A 25,407-nucleotide genomic window follows, 5' to 3' on the forward strand; every position below is an offset into this window, starting at 1 on the left:
ACAAATATTGAACCCCCATTATTTACATGTTTTCCTTAGAATTTTTAGTTGTAAGAAAGACAAGGTATTCAAGAAAAATTTAAAGCAAAATTACTCTCAGAATTTTTGCTTTTTCAACTCTGTACCATCTTAAAATGTTATCCTGTATTCTATGGTTGGTAATTTGGGGGCTTTTTTTTTTTTTTAATAAATATGACTTTCCCGATCTGAATGATTAATTTTTGTTTCTAGCGAAAAAAGGAAACTAAGGAACTAAGGAACGTTTCGTTGATAATAATGAGCCTATTTTATATATTTATCTATAAACTTTTCCTCCTTCTCCAGAGTAACAGTAACCATTTTTATATCTTACTGGTATTAATTCATTGACTACTCTGTTTTTCTGTGAGTATAAAGCCAGATTAAATCCATTACTTTGGCCATCACCAAACAAGTGTCCTATGGTTTGGTCATCACTCCTAGTTTTTAAACTTCTTCATGGCAAAATCTGACTGACCATGGCGCTGTTGGATCCCTTCTCCACGAGTACCACCTTTTCCTCCTTGGAACCTGTGTGAAACATTTTATCTCTAACATTCATTTGATACTTGTTATACAAGACCTTGTATTATGTAATATTAATATAATGTCAATGAACATGTACAGATTGTAGATAATACTTACATGGATACAGTATAAACTATAAAGTGCTCCTAAGGTGTTTCTGGGTTCGTTGCTCTTGTTGCTACCATTACTGAGATGGTTGTCATCTTCCTAGAAACAAGGACGATTCTTGGTGTCCTTTCACAGCCCCCTTTACTCCTACCCAGCTCTGCACCTCGAACACAGCCTGTGCTCAAAATACATCTAGTGAGAACTTACTTTCTCAAAGTTTTAATGGTCAAGTAAGATTTGGCTTGATTGAGCTTTAAAAACACTGTTGTTTTCCAAACTGAAGTCCATGGCCAAATCTTACTTTGCCAACAGGTCATTTTTACCCCCTTTCTTAAAAGTTTACTCGGGTTTCAGATTTTGTAAAAGAGCAAAAGTTATCTATCATCTCAGAGAATGTAAGAAGCATTGCGTTTTTTAATAATGAACCCGAGAAGCATTGTACGTGGTGCTGAAGGTGGACACCCACCATAACGGCAGATAATGCTGGCACTATGATTCTGTACTGTAGTCTCTTTGGCAACATAACATTGTGAAATTGATACCAGTCAATTATCTCCCATTCCAAAGGATTCCAAAGGCTTTGAAAAAGTATTTGGTATACATACCTTTTGCCACTGTTTTGATAGGTCTCGTGGAAAAGCTACCTGACTATTTGAGATACACGGAGAATAGGTTGTAGGTTGACAAACACAATGACCTGCCCACGGAGCTGTCTCCCCAGGGCATCTATGTGTAGGATCTCAGGTGTCAGTCTGGTCTCACGGTCAGAGCCACGAGGGGAGTCAAAACTTGTAGCCTGTGGTTCTGGTTTTTCCCTCTCAGTTTTCCACACCCTCCCTGCCTGGTAAGTAGCTTCTGTTTCTGCATATTTCTTCATACCACCCCACTCCACCCTTCCCTACCCCCAAAGCTCCTTTCCTTTGCTTGAATTGTTTAGAATGAATAGGAAAAATGACCCATCTAACCACAACCAGGAATGAGGCTGGAGGAAGTAGAAGATGTTCCTCTTGTTGAGTCTGGACATTCGTGAGAGACTGACTTTCATTGTCTGTCAACAGGGGAGGCGCTACACTTGGCTCGGGATTTTGGCTACACTTGTGAAACAGAGTTTCCAGCCAAAGCAGTAGGAGAACATCTTGCCAGACAACACATGGAACAGAAAGAACAGACAGCAAGAAAAAAGATGATCCTAGCAACCAAGTAAGCAGAATGGGGAAGCCTCTCTGTGCCTTCGTCCTTCAGGTCTTCCATTTTCTTTGAATGAGGGAAATAGTCTTGAAAGCATCCTTTCTTTAAAGCAAGCGGTCTCACACCCTGGCAGCTAGCTGTGTTAAACAAGGATCACCCTCAACACTGGGCTGCAGCAAGATCTGCAAACTGTGTTAGTGGTGGAGCTACCATGGACATTGAGGAAAGTTCTTAGAAAACCTGTTCAGAATAGCAGGAACTCCTGGGAGATGTAGATTCTAGGCAAACAGGCTGGTTGGCTTCTGTGTAATTTGGTCTAAGCCAGGGTAAAGATCTTAAAATACTGTGAGTGTTTGGGGGAATGTGGCAAAAACTGACGGCCCCAGATGCATGAGAGGTAAGAGGGAGACCTCTGGGATCAAGGATTGTCATCGGTGCTACCATTTTTTCTTGTATAGAAATAAGCAAAGAAGCCCTGGGCTGCCCCACGCCCTGTGGTGATATTGTCAAAAAGAAAAAGGTAGAATGTATGAGAAAGCTTTTGAAAATTGTAAGAAGTTCCATGAAAATGTGAATTAAAATAATGAGGGAAATGATGCCGGGAAGGGGAAGCTTGCATCAGAGGCCTTCAGAGCCCCTCCGACTTGGAAGTCCTTTGATAATTCTGGAAGAGCTACCATATACTGTGTGAAAACCCAGCAGGACCGGAAGTACTGCTGCAAGTCACGCTCAAAGCTTTAGACGAAAACCTTTCAGGGGTAGCTAATTCTTGCTCTCTTTACCAAAATTAGTTATTGCTACACATAGACCATTAATAACCCTGTTGAATTTCCTAACTCTATATTCAGATTTTTGGAGCTCATAGTCCTAGGTGATTAAATTGTCATTTATACATTAATTTCTTATTTGAGATAAACTTTTGAAAGAGAAAGTACAAGGTAGAGAGTGTTAGAAATATTGCTTCTTAGAAACTGGTGAAAAAAAAATGACCTTACCGTGTGTTGGCTGAAGTGTAAATCGTCTCAAAATGCAAAACCAAAAGTAAATATTCCTCTTTTCTACCATGTCTAATGTAACAGAGGTTTTTTTACCTTTACAAGTTTAAGGTTTTATATGGAACATCTGCCACCCAGGAGGCACGTGACTCCCTTACTTGGGGTTTGTGCTGCCTGCGGCTGTCACTGTTTGGGTTTTGGATATATTTATATGTTGCCCTTCTGAGAGTAATAGACAATTCTTTCATCTTGCCCCTAAACAGAAGGAAAGCGAAAGGTGGTGGCAAAACGAGAAGAGAAAGACAAAATAAGGAGATCAAGGGAAAGGAATAGCAGAGAGAATTAAGACCAAGAAAGAGCACAATAAGGCAGAGATAACACTTGAATTTAAAATTCTGAGATGAACTTTATGCTGGGAAAGGTGCTGGGGATTTGCTAGTGGAAAGATTTAAACCTGAATGTTTTGCGCACTCTCTCCCCTGGGGTCGGGGGAGGGGGGATCTGCACTTCTACGTTGCTTCTACTTTTTCCCTCTTCCAAGTAGCTTTTGACCCAGAACAGTCTTTGCCCGCCATATTTCAGTTTTTCCAGAAGGAACTTAGAGTTCACGCAGTTCGTTAGTTTGTATCCTTAACATAATCTCAGGAGACTAGAAGGACTTGTTATAGACTGAGAGACAAGCACAGGGCTGGGGTTAGGTAGAATCTCCCAGGTGATCCCAAAGTATCATTCGAGCCTGCAGGATCATACGATTGCCCAATAGGCACACCCATGCGGTGCCTCTGAATGACACTGTTACCCCCAAATACAAATGATCCAGGAGAATACCCCTTCATGTCCTCTGCCTCCAGATTACTTGGCTGAGGTCTCATTATGCATGTTCTAAGACTTTCACCTCCTGCTCCAGAGAACAGACCTCCTCCTTGTCCTCCCTCCTCCAGGGATGGCTGTGCGACTCTTCACCGCCATCACCCACTGCAGTGCCACCATTCACGTTCCAGATACAAGTTCCCATTTTGGGGGTGAGGGGAGCTTCCATCCCTGTTTGGGAGTCCGTGCATTCATGCTGATGGAGAGATTTTGTTTTCATAGAAGAACTCGGGGGAAGTAAGAGAAGTACTTCCACGTTGGTCAGAGTCATCCTGAGACGTCTATTTTGTAGTAGTGGATTCAACTGGGGAGTGGTATTTCCCTTTTACCTGGGACCTCAGGAATGCTTATTATTTTAGGTGATATTCTGAACTTTCACTTCATAAAATATTTCCAGAACATGTGATTATCTTTGGTCCTGCTGTCCCGAGATGGATATTTGCAGATCATTAAATGTCAAACAAGAATTCACTAATTCCAATTACCTTATTTTATATATGAGTAAATAGGCCATAAACATACAGAAATTGGGAAAGACGAAATGTTTTGTCTTTGTGGTTGTATATATCCACCCCATCTTTACAGTAGACAACCAGAATTGAGGAATCAGACGCTATGCAGCCATGGCAAACGTACTCCATACACACGGTCATCAATATAGGTAGATAAATTAAGGGGTGTGTGGGAATAACATAACTTTCTGCAACATATTAATGGATCCAACACGGATTCTGAATAATTTCTAATTTTTCCAATGGTAAAGCATTGGTAATTTTCAATTAAAATGCTCAGAGTTGAAATCAAGTAGCCTATATGGATATTCATAACATTCTAATCAGCTCACTTTTGTTCTTAAGACTGTGACAATTGTATCAAAAATATATAGGAAATCCAAAAGTCTTTGGATGAGAGACCCAGATGCTGACCTGCATTGGCAGATTGCCTTAACATATATCTTTTTTATCTCTATGAACAATAGATTCAGTTGAATTTTATTATCAATTATACAACTATATGAAGGGCTCATTGATTAAGGACTTGTAGCCTCCTAATTGCTCTTTAACTTGAGTCCTTTGTTGATTAACCAAATATTTTGGTGTAATGAGACAGTTCTTTGAAGAGGGATACAAACTGAGTCAGTTTTTGAAATCTAAAAATGTACCAGACAAAACATTTATTTGATTTATGAAAAACACATTTAAACTTCTTCCTTGAAGTTGGAACTAAATGTAATTAACGTTTGATCTACACGAGGGTAAAACAGAATAGTCAACGAGTTTTAATTATTACCGTAACATTCATTGTCAGAGGGAGAAATAGAACTTTAGATTCAGACATCAGCTAAAAAATTGTCCCCAAGGACAATGACGTAAGTGATAAAGTTAGAGTCTATGATTCATCAAAGATCATCTTGTGTTACATAATTCATAATGTGACATTTTGTGTGGAGAAATAAAGAGTGTTTCTCATGGTAGCTTCGAAAATAAAAATTTAAATAAGAAGGAAAGTGAGCATGAAGATAACAACTCCGTATCTGTCATAATGAGGTGATGCTGATGACTGCCTAAGGGAAATCGACAGAATTGTCATCTGTTTTTAAGTCTGGAGCCTGTCCTAAGTCAGTGAGTTACGCAGAAGAATCAAATATCAAAGGTTGAAAATTCTGCAACTTCTCCCAGCCCTGTGTGGTGTGTTGAATTGCTTCGTTTAAATGAAATTTTTCCACACTTTGCCTTGTCCTCATTTCTTCCTCAACTTTAAGTCTCTTGTAACTTGCTCTTTTGTTTGTACAGGAAGCAAGTTGATTTGCCAACGCGCAGATTCGTTTGTTCAATTATCTGAATAATTCCTGTATCACAGTGCAAGAAGTAAAGCAATGCTTCAACTTTCATTTTAATTTTAATGTAGTCTATTAATTTATTTTTGTTACTTTATTTTCTTTATCACTTTAATATATTTTTACTGAAGTACAGTTTACAATGCTGTATCAATTTCTGGTGTACAGCACAATACTTCAGTCACACAGGAACATACCTACATTTGTTCTCATATTTTTCTTCACCATAGGTTACTACAAGATATTGAATATAGTTCCCTAGGCTATACAGTAAAAACTTGTTGTTTATCTATTTTATATATATTAGTCAGTATCTGTGAACCTGGAGATCGTCATTCTAAGTGAAGTAAGCCAGAAAGAGAAAGAAAAATACCATATGATATCACTTATATGTGGAATCTTAAAAAAACAAACAAACAAACTAATTTACAGAACAGAAACAGACTCACAGACATAGAAAACAAACTTATGGTTACCCAGGTGGGGAAGAGGGTAGGAAGGGATAAATTGGGAGTTCGAGATTTGCAGATACTAACTAATACATTTTAATCTGATAGAAAATCAAAAGACTAGTCTTTAAACACCTCCAGTATTTCTTTGTAATAATATTGTATTCATACTGATGACTGAATTGTAATCATATTGACGACCACCACATAGTAATTCACTTTGCTAATCTGAAAACTGAAAGCAAGAGCCTGCATTTTACAATCTAGTAAGACATTTTTCTAAAAACAAAGATAGCAGAATGTCTAACTCTATTGAATAGTGTTAACTGCAATGGATTACGATGCCCCACCAAATACCATTTGATGTCACCAAATGGCATCAACGTTTAGTTTAAGTTGCTGCTCTTTAATTAAACATAGGAACACGCCTGAAAGTCAGCCAACTGAGTCTAACTCAGTGGTACTTTTTTTTTTTTTTTTTGCAATAAACTCTTTTACATGGAGCAGAGTCATTTTTGAGGTGATTAAATTGTGGGTAAGTGGTTATCTACCTCAAATACTAAAGGTCAAATTTAGTCTGAATTATAATGAAATATTGGGAAAAGGGATTTCCCAAAGGCTACTTGAATCATGGTTCTGAAATAAGCCTGTAACTTGACTAAAACTTGTGTACAAATATGATATATCCCCCCCCAAAAAAGTCACATTTTAATTTTTTTCAAAAGGAATTGTTAGTTGTGATCCTCTCATATAGATTTTCCCTTATACTCAGGTTAATCTGTGAATATTCACCTTAAAAATGCACACTGGTTTTGTCAATGCTGACGGACTGTTATCCCCTTGAAACATTTCACGGTCGTCCTGTGGTACTCGAGAGCAAAGCTGCCACCGTGAACGTCACCTGTACGTTGCAGACGGAACTTTGCAGGTTGCTTTATGAAATTTTATCTAGTCCTCTTTTAAAAGAGGAAACAAGCCTGTGGTAAAATATCCTTCGATGAAACTAAAGCCCTGTTTCAAGAGCTCGGCTTTAATCTTGGATCTTTTATTTTAGACAAATTTGTAAGGAATTCCAAGACCTCTTGAGCCAAGATAGATCGCCGCTGGGCTCCTCCAGACCCACTCCGATCCTGGACCTTGACATCCAGAGACACTTAACACATTTCAGGTAAGACCGCTTTTCCAATTTGTTCGGACTCTCTTTTAAATTGTGGAAACTGCCTTTGCCAATTTGGACATTTTTATATTCTCATCGCAGTTCCATTTAGAGATAACACATTTATGTTTGTATGGTGACCGCCAGGCATTTAAGATCGATTGTGAAAAAAATAACTAATGCATGAAGCACTCTGGACCAGAAAATTTAATATCTTTGTGTAATGATCGAGAATTTGTGACTTAAAGTGAGTGCTCTTCTTTCAAGTAATAGCACTTTTAGACCGGGATTCTGAAATCCTTTCAGCAGTTCTTTATCTTGATTGGGTAAATTGTTGAATGGATAGATAATAGGATAGAAATTAATGGGCTATCATAGACTGATTTTCCAGGAGTATGTTAATTTCTGTGCAGTTAGAAACTGCACATGGTTCTTAAGCTGGATCACAGAAGCATATTTTAAAGAACTCAGGAAGTATTATTGAAAACATATCTTAAATTTCTTTTTCTGAGATGCTCTAGGAAAGGATAGACTAGCTTCCCTGGTTAATTTATGCCCTGGATGCAATGTGGAAAAGAACACAATAATTTTCAGGTGCCTTCCAGTTTTAAAACTCTAGAATTCTAACACCTACATGATGTTTCTCATCAATAAAAATATTTATTCTCTTTTTACTATTATCATTTAGTTTAAAAAACAATGCTAAGGAAAGACTAATGTACATTAAATTTTAAGTTGTTTTCAGTACCTCTCAATGTTTATAGTGCTTTTGAGGAGGGCATTCCCTTATATAAAATAATGGGTATTTAAGGAAATTGGAGCTTTATCTGCAACATCAGAGACTTTTAAACAGAATATTTAATTTTTCATAATGTCACAGTTCTCCTCAGGGTGTGAGAGACACAGCTCTGAATACTAAGCTTAGGATTTGTTTTCTCAAAATGTACCAAATGTAGGAGGTGTTTCCAGGACTTTCCTCCAACTGGGTTAGGGAAGGTGAGTGTATTAAGACTGGGAGAAAACTTAGTGCCCAGAAGTTAAAAGCAAAGGGCTTTGGAGAACCGTCTTCAAATCCAGACCCTTTAAACAACTGAGCTGGGTTGTTTGCTGGTAATGTATGCATTCTTGTTAAGCTTCTGTTTCCCAGCTTTAAATGGAATAGGAACCCGTTTATTACTCAGTGGTAGTGAGCTAAAATGAGAACAACGAATACAGAGTAAGCAGTCAATAAGTGATGCATTGTTTACTGCATCACCGATCCAAGTTTTAAAAGTGTGGGTGGTTCCACGATCACATCTGTACAAGTATTTTCCATATTTTTATTTCTAAACACACTAAAGAGATTTATAATTTTTACAGAAGTTCAATTCAGAACTTAGTAATTTTTATACAGGCTCAATTCTGGATTTGAGGAAGTTTGTTGAGTTACAAATTTACTCTAAGAAAGAAATTACTGTTCAAATAAAGAGAACTGGGACTGTGTCATGTCTACTGGGACGTTGTAATCACAGATGAACTAACCTTTATTGGACAGTGAGCTCTCCTTTGCCAGGCTCAAAGCAGAGTACAGCATCAGTATGTGAATTGGTTATTAACTACAGTGTCAAATACATAGGCAAACCATTGTTTGCTCGGTGTAGGAGCCATCTGCTGATTGGCTGATACTTTAGTCACTGGCCAACTGAATGCCATAGAACTCTTTAGAGAAAACTTCCATTTCTAAACTTGAGCTGAATGTTCCCTACGTTTGCTTCATATGCTCTTAGGTACCTCCTCATGTAGACTATGGTACCAGGCTAGTCTGGAATTACCCAGAGAAGCTAGTCTACTGTTTCCCAGAGAATAGCTAAATATATGGTAAATTGTCCCTGTCCATTGTTGGTAAATCAAGAGAGATTATACTTTGAGTATAAAACTCTCAAGATCATATATGGCTTCAGATTCTCAGCCACAACAATTTGGAAAATACAGCTATACCTTAAGACATTGAACACTACATGGTGTATCTACTTATAAAAGTATCATGTATAAAATTTTGGTAGTATTATTTATATGTTGAGTAGTTAAAATGTTGAGTAGTTTATTGTGCTTTTTAATATTTGCCACTTTTTTTCATTTAATTTTGCTCTAGCTACAGTAGAGATTGTTTATGTAGATGAAATCTGGATTTCATAATGGAAGGTGTTATGATGATAGAAATCATTTAACCAAAATTCACTTTATAGCAAACTTCCTAAATTTTATCTTTCTAAAATTGTGATTAAAAAGAAACACATAACATAAAATTTATCATCTTAACCATTTCTAAATGTACAGTTCAGTAGCGTCAAGTATATTCACATTGTTGGGCAATCAATCTCCAGGATTTTTTTCGCTTTGCAAATCTGAAACTCTGTAGTCATTCGACAATAAATTTCCACTTCCCCCCAGCCCTTGGCAACCACCATTCTACTTTCTGTCCCTATGAATGTGACGACTTTAGATACTTCACAGAAGTAGGCTCATACAGTTTTTTTTTTTTTTGTAACTGGTTTAATTCGCTTAGCATAATTTCCTCAAAGTTCATCTACGTGGTAGTACATATTATATTTCCTTTCCTTCAGGACTGAGTGATATTCTGTTGTATGCATATCCCACATTTTGCTTACCCATTCATCCAGTAGTGTGTGCTTGGATCGCTTCCACCTCTGGCCATTGTGAATAGTGCAACTCTGAACGTGGGTGTGCAAATATCTTTTGGAGATCCTACTCTCAATTTTTTTCAATGTCTACTCAGAAGTAGAATCACAATGTCATATTTTTTTATGTAGTTCTGTTTTTAATTTTTGAGAAACTGTCATATTGTTTTTCCGTGTGGCTGCACCCTTTCACATTCCCACCAACAGTGCACAAGGGTTCTAACACCCCCACCTCCTTGTCACCGCTTGTTATAAACTGTTGTGATTTTTTTTTATCCTGTGAGTGTGAGGTGATATCTCATTGTAGTTTTGATTTGCATTTCCTTAATGATCATAATGTTAAGCACCTTTTAATATGTTTGATGGCCATTTCTATTTTATCTTTGGAGGGCTGTCTATTCACATCCTTTGCCATTTAAAACATCTGGTTATTTGCTTCTTGCTGTTGAGTTGTAGGAGTTCTTTATATATTCTGGATATTATACTCCCCGTATGAGACATGTGGTTCGTAAATATTTTCTCCCATCTGTAGGTTGCCTTTTTATTTTGTCGATTGTGTTCTTCAATGCACAGAAGTTTTTGGCATAGTTCAGTTTGCCTATGTTGACTTTTGTTCCCTGTTTTTTGTGTCATATCCAGGAAATCCTTATCATATCCAGTGTCATGAACTTTTCCCCCTACTGTGTTTTCTTCTAAGAGTTTTATAGTTTCAGGTCTTGTGTTTAGGTCTTAGATCCATCTAGAGTTAATTTTTGTATATGGTATAACATAAATGTCCAACTTCGTTTTTTTTACATGTCTTAAACTATATTCTTTTAAACAAAAGGTTTAAACATGCCTGACATTTCCCATTAAAACTCAAATTAAAGTCTCCTAATGTAGACCGAATTTAAATGTGTGTATTTTGGGTTTTACTGTGCATTTATTAAAAAATGGCCTCAATAAAATATCTTAATAGGACTGTAAAAGTCAGCTTGTTACCTGACCTTGAAAAACTCACTTTATCTTTACAAGTATAACCTTTAAACCTGGCTTCACAGTGGAATCTCCCATGAAGCTTTTTAAAAATCTTGAGGACTAGAGTACACTTTTAAAGATCTGAGTTGATGGGTCAGGTCTGGGGTTGGTCTCAGGTGTCTGTATTACTTGCAAAATCTGAAGTTGATTCTGCTAGTTAGACCACTTTAAGAACTAGCATGTTTCTAGAGTATTTGCTATTTTTCCCCTTTGAAGAAAAACAATTCTGATTTGTTTTTAAAGTGACACTGAGAATTATGTAATGTTCTGTCTTGGACACTAACGAATTAAAAAGATTCTACATCTATTATTCTGCTAATAATCTGGGTAACAATGTGTTAGCATAGAGGGTGTATCTTTCATAATTTCCCACTGACAGTGGTAACTTTAATTTTGACAGAAGCATAAGCTCAGGAGAAAAATCAGCTACAAAGGAAGCAAATCACATCTGACATTGAAAACAGTCCACTGGCAGAGTCTGATTTCCCCCTGTTTTTGCTGAGTGCTGGCTGGGAGAGAGGACGATTGCTAGATGTGGAGAGAACTCTCATTAGTAACGTCAGCTTGCAGTGCTCTTTTATTTGGTCAAAATCTCCTTCCCAATGCAAATCACTCGAATGGCACCTTCAAGGGTGGCTGGTTTGGTACCTGGAGAACTGTGGCTAACTTTCAGCAGATTGCATATGTCCAGGTAGAGCTAGGGAATGATCTGGCCCTCGCAAAGCCCGGATGACTCCCTGCAGTTTTCCGTGGTAGCTGACATATCAGCGTGCTCTGGGAACCTGTGTGCATAACAGTGACCATTCTCACGACTGATTCACAGCCTGGAAAGCTGCTCATTTCCATCAGAATGACAGGAGGCAGGTTTCTTCATTATTTACAACTTACTGAGTACCATCCAAAGTGTGTATTGCTTTAGAGAACGTAGCAGACACCACATCATCTCCTGGAAAGGGGAAGACAGTTGATTGGAATCTGCAGAAGATTCCACGGCCACGGTTCCCAGGCATGGTGATGGCATTTCAACCGAGGTAGCCCGGGGCTCCGTGGGCAGAACAGACTCAGCTCAGACAGAAACCAGAGCCCTCAATTTCTGCAATGGCAGGGATTCTTTCTGTTGAGATCTTGAGAAATCTTAACAACTTTTCCCTTCTTCGCCTCTTCGGTTCTCATAACATCCTTGACTCTGAAATCAAGCCAGAGCACATCTAACAACATAAATGAGGGGAGGAAGTTAGACTGTTTTTATTGCTCAGTTCAGAGAAAACAGCCTATGAGAAAAATGAGGAAGTTTTCTTCTCAACACCCACCTTGGGAGAGTGAAATTTTATTTTCTCTTCTCTTTTACTGTGCCAGTGGCAGGTAGTGCAAGGGTGACTAAAGGATTGTCCCTCTCGTTAAGAATGTCTAGTGTGGAGGACAGTTACATACACAGATTTAAAATATAAGAGAGAGATTTTATAGTAAAGGATTGAGCTGAGTACAGGTGATCATCTGGGGAAATTAGGAAATGCTTTCATCTTTCTACCCACAGTACTTAGTACCTGTTACTAAACGTGGTTTGTGATACTAACTCTATTAGACCTTGGCTATATTTTCTTCTGGCTCATTCCCAGGGCCATGGTGTTTTAATTGGACCACAGGCTGCAGAAGTGAATGGATCAATGTGCTTGCATTCTTCTATTTGAGCCCAAAAGTCTACCGACACCACATCTTCCTAGAAATAGACCCTCCTAAGACTCCCGTAACACTTTGGAAATAAGAAGCACACAGGCTGTCCCAGATACCTGTGTTTGCTGGTGATTAACTCCCATCACTGGTTCTCCGTGTTGGAAGGCCCCTTGCATTTCCCCCTCTCCTTCAGCCTTGAGATTATCCCTTCAACATCCCTGTCAAGGTGTCACCCACTCCAGGCTTGGAAACTTTCCATGATAGACCACTCTCTTCTGGCCTCGGCATCTCTTGTCCCTCTGACAACTCTATCAGGAATGCCTTCCTTCCGCTGAGGCAACATCTGTCTCCCTAACGTCCCACTCCTTGGGGGCCTTACCGAGTCAGCTGAATCCTGTTTCCTTCCAAGTTTCTAAAGGCAGCTCTCGGGTCTTTGAGTTTTCTCTTCCTGGGCTGTCCGTCCCCCTTCTCTTTGCGTTCCACGTATGGCAGGCACCCCAGTCATCTCATCAAGGGTCTTCCGAGTGCCCTGTGCTCGGCAACACGCTGAACACAGGATGCGTGTCTCCACTTAAATGGGAACACCTTTGGGCTTCTTCTCCAGGGCGCCGAAGATCTGTATCATTTTTTCTTTTTCTTTTTCTTTTTTTCTCCCTTTTCTTAGCATGGGAGCATGGTGGGACAGGTAATCAAGAGTGGATGATTTTATTAATTCTGTGAAAGCATTTTTGAACACTTCAGAATGTGACAGAAGAGATATGAAGGAATTTCAATTAAATCTCTAATCCCAAAGGAAAACATCATAAAATAAATGACATTACGAGGCTTAGCAGTTAGGAAATGGAATCATTAAGCGTTCCACGACTGTTCCGCCAGCTCAAGGGGACTTTTAAGACCATTTTATTTAAGAATATTGGAAATAATAGGCCTGAATTGTGAAGGAACAAGAAAATCCTATGTTTCCCAGACTTAAGCTCCCATGTAAGGTTGAAATTAAACTTTAACTTAAACTCCAAAAGTGCACTTGCATTCCCAACTGCAAAGAAAAACATACGTGTAAGTGGTCAGGTCTTACTCACTAGTTAAATAAAAAATGACAGTGTATGTCTGGTTCTTTTCCAATGGAAGTACATATGGTCAGTTACAATGTGTCTGTTTCTGGTGTACAGCAGTGTCCCAGTTATGTATATGCATGCATATATTTGTTTTCATTTTCTTTTTCATTAAAGGTTATTACAAGATATTGAATGTGGTTCCCTGTGCTCTACAGAAGAATTTTTTTTTGTCTATTTTTATATATAGTGGTTAATATTTGCAAATCTCGAACTCCCAAATTTATCCCTTCCCACCCCCTTCCCCCCAGTAACCATATCTGTTTCTGTTTTGTAGATGAGTTCATTAGTGTCTTCTTTTTTTCCTTTTCTGAGATTCCATATATGAGTGATATCCTATGGTATTTTTCTTTCTCTTTCGGGCTTACTTCACTTAGAATGACGTCTGTATTTACAAAAGAGTTAAAAATCAGTTTCCCTTGAAATAAAATTTTCAATAGCAAAAGCGTAGACCAGAAAATAAAGCAGGCAACAGTTTTCAGTTCCTTAGCAGACAGATGGAACCACAATGCCCTTCTCGTCTGAATCTACATTGTTACTTGTGTTTGTTTAACATGAAGCAGGAAATTAAAGAGTTAAATCAGTGGCCAGTGTTTACTGTACTTCACAAGGTGTGTGGCCCCAAACCAAATACTGCACAGGAGATACCTACATTAAAAAGCATCTATTGCAGATCACTTGATGACATTTTAAATGGAATTTTAGATTCAGCACATGGGAGGCTGGTAGTTCAAACAAGGGAAACCAGAGGCAACTGTTTCCAATTAACAATTTGCAGACATTGTCCCGAAGCAACTATAGGTGTGAGTAATTTGGTAAATTTGTGTTTAGATGATCTCTATCTTTGTTGACCTGTGGATGGAGGGAGAGTCTGTGGGGTCGTGGGGAGCCCTCAGGATGGATGTCAGGGGGTCTCACGCAATATCTTGGTTGCCAGCTGGGAGTGGGGATTCAGAGTAGACATTTACCAGTCTGGCCTCTGCAGGCTTATCTATAAATTGACAGTTAATCTGGATGATCTCTGAGGCTCCTTCTAAAGCAATGATAATTTACTCCATTCTCCATTTATTGCTAAATCATCATTTATGCTGTGTTTCCATGTGATCTCATTCCTTCTCTTTATGGTTTAGCAACAGGTCATTTAAAAAAGTCAACAGTTGATGGAAACTCAACTTGTGGTGGTGAGGACACTGCTGTGTATACAGAAGTAGAAATATAATGTACACTTGAAACTTCCATAAGGTTATAAACCAATGTTACATCAATTAAAAAAAATTCCCCCCAAAGTTAACAGTTGAAAAAAATTCATCTAAGAAAGCACAAGCATCCTCAGCTGAGCATTTTCAGTCCCCTGTTCTAAACGAAAAATACGAATTGTCTGATAGGGAGAAATATAAAGAGATGGTTAATATATCTCTAAAAGCTCTATCCCCATGTGTAAAAAAATAGGGTGTAGATGTCAAAAAAAAGTCTCGACCTTTGAAAAGTTAAGTTGGATGTGATTGATTTTGGTCTCTCCCAAAAACAAACAAGCAAAAACCAAGAACTTAAAAAACAAACAAACAAACAAACAAACAACAAACTCCCAGAACTGTTTCTGAATGGAAGGATGCTTAACCTCCTGTCTCCAAAACTCGATCCCAGAGACTGTTTTTTGTCTCAGGGTACCTACTGACAGTCCATGGAACTAAGGTCCTGCAGAAGTTCTTGGGGGAAATGCAGAAGTGCATCATTTTCTCTCCCCCAGGGAGGGTCACCGACCTGGTATTTTAGGTGTCATTTCTTGGCTCTAAGGGAACACGCCCAACTCCCTAGCTACCTTTAAACAGTATTAAAAATATTGATGTTTTGGACCTATGCCAAGCCCATTAAATCAGGATCTCTGGGGTGGGACCCACATGTTGGCTTGTGTTTTTAAATAGGCTCCCTGGGTGATTCTTGCCTGCAGATAGGGTTGAGAACCACCTGCTGAAGGAACCACAGAACATTGGTGAGTGCTGACAGGGACTTGCTAATGAGTGGATTGCAAGGAGTCCCCACCACCAGAGAGCTCTATACCTTAATTAAGCACCTTGATGAAACTCCATTTTAAAAGCCCCAGGGGCAATGGGATAATCTAACCTAGGTAGAGAATTAGCCATTGTCCCTTGTCTCTACTTCCTCAACTAATTAGGCTACAAAGGACAGATGCCACCAAGTTCTGGGAGCAGAAGCCCCAGCTGAGGTCCCTCTCCATGGTCTAGATTCAGGGGTCGTGCTGTTTCAGAGAGACGCATAGCTCGGAAAAGAACTAAGGTTCTGCAGAGAAGCCCCACGATCCTTTGCGGGCGTTCTCCAGGGTCTGTTTCCCAGCCTCCTGAGTGCAAGAAAGCGTTTTTCTGGCTGCCACCTACAACTGTCGCAGGGAGTACAGACGAAGCCTCAGGCTAGAGTTGGACCTAAACCTGCAACCGCTGAATAATCCAGGAGAGAAGGAAAAGGGGGCTTGTCTTCCCTTTAAATCTTGCCACCTGCATGCCTCCTGGGGGCCAAAAAGCAGAACTGAGGTTGGTGACAGTGGCATCTATGTGCTGTTCAGGAAATCAAAGATACGTGAGCGCAAACATCCATGGGAGTGATGCAGCCTAACAAAATAACAGGAAAAATAGCCCAAACTATCTCAGCCTTCACGTACACCAAGGGAAGTGGGGGAAGAGAAGTTCGCTTGTCAAAGATTTTCCAGGCAGAAAGTTAAAATTTGACAAAATAAAATTAGCGTTTACTCTGATGATCTAAACGACAACAGCGGGGTATTTTTCTCTCGATTTTCAGTCTTCTAGTTCGTACCAGAGTAGTACCTACTACTTCCAGCTTTTTGCATCTTGCAAGAAAGCTAGAAAAATCCGCCTGTGGTCATCAGATGCAGCTGAGTGAGGCAGTCTTCAGTGGCAAATACTAATGCGATTTTCTGTACCGTTAAATCAGTCTTTGCTTGGTAGGTGGAAAGGATGTGTTGGATTCCCAGGCCCAACTTTTTCTTTTTAATTGAAGTATAATTGACTTACAATATTATATTTGTTTCAGGTGTACAGCACAGTGACTCAGTATTTTTTATGGATTATACTTTATTAAATCTTATTACAAGATAATGGCTGTAACTCCCTGTGCTAGACAGTGTATCCTTGTTGCTTCTCTGTGTCATACATATGTTAACCCCAGACCCCCAACCTGCCCCCACCTCTTCCCTCTGCTCTCTAGTAACTACTAGTTTGTTTTCCATGCGTCAGTCTGTTTCTGTTTTGTCACATGAATTCATTTGTATTATTTGTTTAGACGCCACATAGAAGTGGTATCATATGGTATTTGCCTGTCTGACTTGTTTCACTAAGCATAGTATTCTCTAGGCCCATCCACATTGCTGCAAAAGGCAGAATTTCGGTTTTTGTATGTGGCTGAATAATACATACTGTGTCTTCTTTATCCATTTGTCTGTGCATAGACACTTGGGTTGCTTCCATATGTTGGCTATTGTAACTAGTGCTGCTATGAACATTGGGGTACATGTATCTCTTTGCATTATTTTTGTTTTTTTCCTGGATATCTATCCAGGAGGGGAATTGCTGTATCAATTGGTAGCTCTGTGTTTGGTTTCTGGAAAAACCTCCATATTCTTTTCCATCAACTTACACTCACACCAGCAGTGTACAAGGGTTTCCTTGTCTCCACATCCTCACCAACACTTGTTATTTGTAGACTTTTTGATGGCCGCCATCCTGACAGATGCGAGGTGATGTCTCATTGTTTTGATGTGCATTTCTCTAATAATCAGCAATGTTGAGCATCTTTTCTTGTGCCAGGCCCAGCTCTTGCCAAGATAGGAAGGATTCAGGGGAAGATTCCATAGGAGTTTGCTGTAGGCTATGTTTTAGAAAATTGCCTTAATGGTTTAATTTAAATTAGTTTAGGCAAATCAATTAAAGTAATGATAAAGCATTTCATATTGAAGGACAATGAGAGCAATATGGAAACAGCTTTGTGACATTTCTCCTACATCCAGCAAAGCCAGTGAAAGGTAAACCATATTAACTCAGATTAAGGAAAGTTAAATAGCTCTTGTTCCTCTGGTAGGTGTTCATTCAGAATCCTTTATTAACTTATATTCCAAGTAAGCAATGATGCTTTCAAGATTTTAAACATGTAAGGCCTTGGCCACAAGCAAAAAAGAAAAAAAGTTATTTAACCAGAGATCACAAGGTTAAGAAGAGAAGTTGGTGAAATTTCTATCACATGGCAGTCTCCTGATATAGGTCCTCATCATTCATGTCAAGTAGTTTATAAGTATAAACACTGTTTGAATTAAAGATGGGTTGTTAATAACATCTTTAGCGAAATATCACAGGGAAAAAGAAGAAATTATAATTTCTTCTTTTTCAAATAACAATCTCTATTATCTTCTGTTACCGCTTTCATTTCTGTCTCAGTTTTTCACTTTTAATCCCACTGAGAGAGAATACATTTTGCACTGTTACAACATATTTTCCTTTAAAAAATTAAAGTCTGTTTCCATAGAATTTATTCAGGCCAAGTCCATTGGCCAAGAAGAGATGCTACGTTATAAAAAGAGAAACATGGTCGTAAGTCCATAGCTGTGCACAGACACGCACACACACACAATCTCCCTAGAAAGGGTGGTTCTGCCCTGTGGTATCCCTCCAATTGCTGAAATGTGAACACACTTTAACACTAAGGGGGAAAATCAAAAGTCGAGCTGCACCCCTGAATCCAGCAAACAGTAACTACCTTCCCGAACTGAGCCAGTTTGAAGAGATAGTTTATGTTGCAGAAAGATGTGCTAAAAAAGTGTTAATCAGGAGGTCTAGCAAAACAGGAGTTTTTAAAACCATGAATAAAATTAAGATGACTGTTAAATATAAGTTACATTTTCTTGAACACCAGGTGCCGTCAACTGCAACAGTCTGTATTTTCTCAGCAGGTGACCGTCAAAACCTTCCTACTCCTCAGTGTGAAATTAGTGATAGGAAAATGAAATCAGTGAGCTGGAATCTAGTTAGACAGAAAATAGTTCAAGGTAAATATGGCTTCTAAGCCTGAGTAGCTATGATTCAAGCCTCACATTTTTTTTTTTTAATTGAGGTGCAGTTGATTGACCATGTTGTGTTAGTTTGTGGTGTATGAGCAGATACAAACGTCACATCTTGACCCTCGCTTTTTAGCTTAGATTTACTGATTCGGTGAGCTTTCTCCCTAAGAACTGCTCTTGAGTCAGCTCTCTCTTCCTCTCTCAAGATACTGCAAGTGGATATGTTTTCCTTAATCTCCCTTAAATTTCACATCGTTGGTCTAGCCCACCAGCTAAGCTTTTGACCATGTTAAGGTATTTCAGAACTTTGGTTCTGCTCTCCGATGCAGGAATTTCCCTCTCAGTTTTAATGCCAGCCACTAAGTTACAAATCCACGACACTGTCAATCACCCTGTCAGTTAAGAGGTGGGGCCAGAATGGGATTATGCGAAGGTCCTGCAACACTCCCCTGCAAACTCAGGAAGCTTCAGCCTTTGTTCACTCAGTTTTGATTACTGAACCCACACACCACTTCCGTGATCACTTCTGTTTTTTTGAATATTAGCAGTTTAGATTTGTAATAACCCACGACATGAACAAGTTGCAGTTAATCCATTCAGTGGAATCCTTTATTAACTATAAAGAGAAATAATCTACCGATAAACACCATGGATGCATCTCAAAATTATGCAAGGTGAAAAGAGCCAGTCATAAAAGTTTATAGAGTTTACAATTCAGTTTATAGGACATTTGGGGAAAAAGTAAGAACTATAGAGATAGAAGTTAGAGCACTGATTCCCAATACCTGGGGCTGGGAAAGGGTTTGGGGAAAATGTTTTGGGTGGTGGTGGTCATTATGCAACTGCATGGGTTTGTCAAAATTCAATGAGCTGTATGCTTAAAAAGGATTAGTATTACCATCTGGAAATTCAAACTCGATATACCTGATTTTTTAAAATAAGCCATTACAAGAAATTTGTTAAGGGATTAGTTAAATGTAATTCAACAACCTTAATGTCCCTTTTCCCCCTGCTTTGATGATTAAGTTATTTACTCTGTTCCATTTCATTACTTCCTCTACCACTTCCCATGATTTTTCAACGATTACCTAACAACTCCAGAGTCTCAGAAGCAGTTTCTTGTGTTTTCTTTCTCCTGAAATAGGAGTTTCCTATACTTAAAAAAATTTTGTGGGGGGAGGGTATAGCTCAGTGGTAGAGCGCTTGCCTAGCATACCTGAGGTCCTGGGTTCGATCCCCGGCACTTCCTCTAAAAATAAATAGGTAAACCTAATTACCTCCTCCCGCCAAAAAAAAAAAAAAAAAAAAAAAGAAGACAAAAAACTACTGAAACTACCGTAGGAACAAATAGAAAAACTGAACAAGTTGTTGAAGTAACAGCTTAAAAAAAAAGTTGCAATTCCATTAATACCATTGTCAGTTTTAAAGATTAAACTCTTTGAAAATAAAGCAAAGTATCTTAATTACCATTTAATCTTTCACTTTGCTAACGTAGCACTGTCTCCCCCAAGCCTACCTCTGTATTGTTCCTCTTCTTTATTCTTGGAACGTAACTTTACATCCTACAGGCCTGGCATCGGAGGCTCCCAGGTGAAACTCAGACCCTTTAGCCTTTGTTCGCTCAATTATTGCATACATGGGAGTCTTCTCCACCAGGGCTGCTGCCTCCCGGAGGCACCCGGCGCCCAGGTGCTGGCAGCAGACAAGGTCAGGTAGGCTGTAGGTTGACAATATTCGTGCCCCATCTCAGTCCTGCTTATTTTAGTTGCTGATTCTGTGGGCTTGTGGTTTGGTTTGGTTTTAACAACCCTTTGTATTTCTTTTTTAAGATTACACCCTAACTTTTGATGACCAATTTATGCTAAGAGCTCAAGCCACAAACTGTCGGGGAGACCTAGAACATCTTCTTTGCCACTTACCGTAAAATCTAGTGCACTCTGATGGTCACTTATGCGCTAAGTCACATGGCTTCGTTTGGCTCCCACTTTGATGCCTGAGATCCTGCCCCCTGTCTTGTCTGGGCTTGAGGTTTACATTTTTTGTTGGGGGGGGGGGATGTTGCTCCTTTCTCCTCAGAATTCTATTTAAGCTCCATCGTCACTGGGGCAAGTTTCTACCCTTTGGCAGGAGCACATACTTTTCAATATTGTAATCAAGGGACCAGGAAGCTAACACCTTTTTCTCAGTATCATCCAAGGAGCTCTGAAGGGTGATTGGACTTTAGATTGGCTGAAAAAAAGAAGAGGGAGGACACACAAAAGTATACAATAGGAATGACCATCATTGGTTGGAGGGTTGAAAAGGTAAATCTTTCAAAAATAAAGTGATAGAACATTTGGTTACAAAAGGTGAAGGAAGGTGAGCTGGAACGTGCCAATACATTAAGAAATATGATTCAACATTCGTATTGTCTGCTACTGTTCAGCAAAATGTACATGTGGCAGGAGGAGGATACACCTAGCACGATGCTCGTTGCCCCCTCTCACTTGTCTGCTTGAGGACAAACTTTTAGATAAATTGAACTTAGAAGGACTTACTTCTCTATTTTGACAGCCTTCTTCAAACCATCATGACTGCTACTTAGCCCAGGTAATATTTGCTTGTGAAATGCTGTCTGATATTAACCTGATGGAAATGTATGCAGAGAGAACTTAAAGTGAAACCTGTGGCTAAAAAATATTTTCTGAGGGCAAAAAAAGATCACCCTTATCAAAGATTTTGGAGATTTGACTCTAGTGTGTTACCTGACAGATTGCTTTAATTTATTTTCTGTCTAGGACTGAAAGCCAGCTTCATTTTTCTGGTTTTCTCTGATGTCTTTGTAAACTCTACATTGTCCCTTTTCTCCTTTTGTATATTGCTGTGAATGAGATATACACCTATTTTTCTGGAATGGATGGGACTAACAGGAAAACATGTTCCCAGAAATTCTTTTAATCTGCCTATGATTTCACACTTTCTTCTGTGTTATGCTCGTACAATATTAGATGACTTTAATTACTTGGGTTCATAAACCTCACTGAAAGCTGCTAGAACAGACGCTATACCTTGCATTTAGCATCAGCTTCTGTGGTGTACCGTGCATATATTTTGAGATGCAGATAATGTTAAATCAAGGAAATTAACAACATTTGCATGATGTTATTTATGTTGAAAGATAACACTTCAAGGTGGAGGTGGGGGTGGGGTGTACAGCTCAGAGGTAGAGTGTGTGCCTGGCGTGCATGAGGTCCTGGGTTCAATCCCCAGTGCCTGCACTTAATGGGGAAAAAAAAGAAAGACAGATAACACTCCAAGTCATTAGTTTTCTTAGGTTGTGTATGTCACATTTTTTAACTTCTCTGTTGAGCTAAGTGGTTTTTCAACTTTCATAACCTTCTGTCCACGTCCTTGGTTTTAAAAAGTGCACCATAAGCATTAAACCAGTGAATTGAAGCTTAGAGCTGGAAAGAGCCTTGCAGCTGTTCTAGTCAGACTGTTTACAAGGCTGAATAACTTCCTGCAAATCACAGAAATGCCTAAGGTTGAAGCCGGTGTGAGACTCTGTACACCTGGTTCACAATCCTCCTACTAAAGACCAGATACCTATTTTAGAAGCAAGGAAGGCAGCCAGCCGAGAGGGTATGCCAGCCTGAGACTCTTCCATTAGGGAACTACTCCTGTCAACCTGGAGAAGTAAAGCATTTACGTAGACCCGTCTACTTTGGTCTCAACCTTTTAGAGCTCTTGTCTTAAATAGGGAAATTATCTCCCAGGCCTACAAGTCTGCCCCCAGAACAAAGTTAAGTTGGAGAAGCTGAGTTATAACTGCCCACAGAATGTGATTTCTCAAGGTGAACGTGTAAAACATGCCCACAGCCTGAGAGGAACATGAGCCACGGAGGTGGTTCAGAATATCAGATCTCTCAGACAAATGACTTACCTTTTCTGGGTATCAGTTCCTTCATCTGTAAAATGGAAGAAGTAGAGGACGTGGCATTATAGAGGAAAATAAAATTCACCTAATGGTGCAAGGAGCCCTGAACAGGAAGCAAGCATGAGAAAAGAGGCAGTTTGTGCCCAGAGCCAAGCATTTGGACATTAATCGATGGCTTCATTTAGTTCTTTTCGTGGGTGCTGCCATGATGCTTTCATCGCCCACTGCAGTCAGTTCCATTGGTGTCCTGTCTTCCTGGTAGATCCTAAAACATTTGATTCCCTGCTAGTTATATCATCGTAGAAACGGAATCGAAGTCAGTTTTCCTGCTCAGCAATGCGAGATGTGCATAAGCTTGAACTACAAAGATGCCTTATATTACGAGTTTTGGTGTCCTTAGCTGCCCAGGCACTGACCATTCTTGTTTTCTAAATGACTGTAGACTGAAGTCTTTTTTTTTTTTCTCTTTTTAATGTATGTTGATTATGACTTAAGCATGGGGAAGGGTTTGTAAAATGTTTGGGTGAAAGGTGGTGGCAACCCACAGAGTATAATGGACACGTGCAAGATTTTACCCTCACCGTGAGCAGCCCACAGCCAACGATGTCTGCCGCTTACTGGAACACTTCCTAAAAGCCTGATCATCCTGAGTCCTGCGCATGTATTAAGAGAAACAACAATTCCATGTGCTGGATTTTATCATTATCACCACAGAGGCTTATCAGTAGGCTGCCTTAGAGCCTAAATCCCTTGTTTGAATTTTTTAAAAAACTTGTAATTTTTGCCCCTGAAGATAACATGCCCTAAGAGGGATAACTAGCGAGTTAACATACTGTGAATGGTACTGTCTGATTTTAAAACTGCTAGTGTCACAACAACTGTGACAACCTAGGGCTTGTAAGCAGTTGATTGCATCATTTATTGAATATACAATTTATATGCCATGTTCTTTATAGATAGATAGATAGATAGATAGATAGATAGATATACAGGATGGATGGATGGATGGATGGATAGATAGGTAGATGGACAGATAGATAGACAAGATGGATGGATGGATGGATGGATAGATAGGTAGATAGATAGATATACAGGATGGATGGATGGATAGATAGATATAGTAATGTATGCAGGATATATGTCAAGTATACTTTTCCATATTTTGCAAAATAGGAGTGATGGGGAGCAACCTGGGAGTGTCACTTCCGAAACAGTTGACACAAATGAACAACCGGGGTGGGTTCAGTTCACAGGAAGAGTTGGATCTACGCTTAGTCATTTGTTCAACTAGAGATGCTATGTGTTATGTTTGGGAGGCTCGCCTATGCTGAGGTGGCCACAGCACTCCCTACGCTGGCTCAGGAGTTATGATTATTAGTGAATTAGTTAGCTGCTGAAACCCAGAAAAGAGTGGCTTCCATTGGGTAGAATTTGATTTTTCTCTCACTTGGGAGACTGGAGGTGAGTAGGTTCCTGCCGTCCTGTTCTGTCCCCACCACCAAGGCCCCTGCCCTCATCTGCGCAACTGCAGAGCTATTTTGAGGGGAAAGAGAAGGGATCCCTTTCCTTTTAAGCAGGTGGGAGCGGCACGCATCATTCCTCTTGTGGTCTGTTGTGGAAGGGTTAGTCCCACATCCCAACTTAGCTGCAAGGGAAGCTTGGGACTGTAGTCTCCAGTGGGATGTCCCTGTGCCCAGGTCAGTCTCCAGACTCTGAAGAAGAGAAGATTGAAGTTAGAGGAGCAGGTAACCATGAGGCACACTCGGCCAGTTTTGATCTCTTCCTGTGTGATCTATGCCTGTACAAGCGTATGTGCTGTTCTTAAAAATGAGATGATTCTCACCCATAGAAAGTTATATTTTCTGGCTTTCTTGAGGGGCAGCAACTCAGAGTTAAGTCATGTGTAAAACACTCAGGCTCACTAATCATTAGTGCCTGTCAAGTCTACCAGTGACGTCTTCTTCCAAGTCTACCTACCAAGTCTTCTTCCAGAGGGGCCCTGAATTTCTTACGGTTCAGAGCAGTCCATTGACTTGCAGCTGCCTTCTGCAATGCTTGGCACTGTCGAGGGACACAGCAAATGCCTGTTTCATGGAAGATTCTGGATGAAATGGGGGTTGGGGGCGGTGTTGTCCCGTATCATACTGCAAACTGCTCATCGCTTTTTCCTACCGTTTCTCATTTCCAGTTTGATCACTCATGGCTTTGGGACCCCGGCAATATGTGCAGCTCTAAGCACTTTCCAAACAGTCCTCAGTGAAATGCTGAACTACTTGGAAAAACACACGACTCACAAAAACGGTGGAGCGGCGGATTCTGGCCAAGGACATGGCACCTCGGAGAAAGCCCCCCTGCGGAAAACTTCAGAGGCTGCCGTGAAAGAGGGCAAAACGGAAAAGACAGACTAGCTACATCAAACAGAATCTATTTCCAGAGAGTCTTGCTGCTGATATTTTTGCTAATATATATGTCATTGAGGGTGATTAATCTTCAGTGGACCAAATCTCTATCCTCCCCCACTAACCCTCCATAAAAAAACAAAAATGGAAATGAAAAATGAAAACAAAAAAGGACAAAACCAAAAAAAAAAAAAAAAAAAAAAGACAACCCCCCCCAGGAAAACAGCAGTGTAACCGTGTGATGAAATTGTCACTTTTTAATTTTATGTTATGATAAAACTCCTTTTGTGCACGTAATTTATTGTTCCGAATTATATACATCACCGTTTTTAAGCACTTCCGGACTCTGAAGAGGCAGCACATGCTTTTTTCACATCTAACTGAT

The 25,407-nt window shown here is 39.6% G+C and overlaps 1 protein-coding gene across 1 annotated transcript in view; it reads left to right on the top strand.

Annotated features, from left to right (window-relative positions):
* TFAP2D (transcription factor AP-2 delta) overlaps positions 1–25,031 on the top strand; it is a 49,168-nt gene extending 24,137 nt beyond the window's left edge. Inside the window, exons 6-8 of the mRNA XM_010973874.3 lie at positions 1,713–1,854; positions 7,048–7,161; positions 24,812–25,031. Of these exons, the coding sequence (XP_010972176.1) occupies positions 1,713–1,854; positions 7,048–7,161; positions 24,812–25,031 (476 nt within the window). The remainder of the gene's footprint in view (positions 1–1,712; positions 1,855–7,047; positions 7,162–24,811) is intronic.
* The last annotated feature ends 376 nt before the right edge of the window (positions 25,032–25,407 follow it).

The sequence above is a fragment of the Camelus bactrianus genome, chromosome 20, assembly GCF_048773025.1.
Source record: "Camelus bactrianus isolate YW-2024 breed Bactrian camel chromosome 20, ASM4877302v1, whole genome shotgun sequence".
Lineage (NCBI taxonomy): Eukaryota > Metazoa > Chordata > Mammalia > Artiodactyla > Camelidae > Camelus > Camelus bactrianus.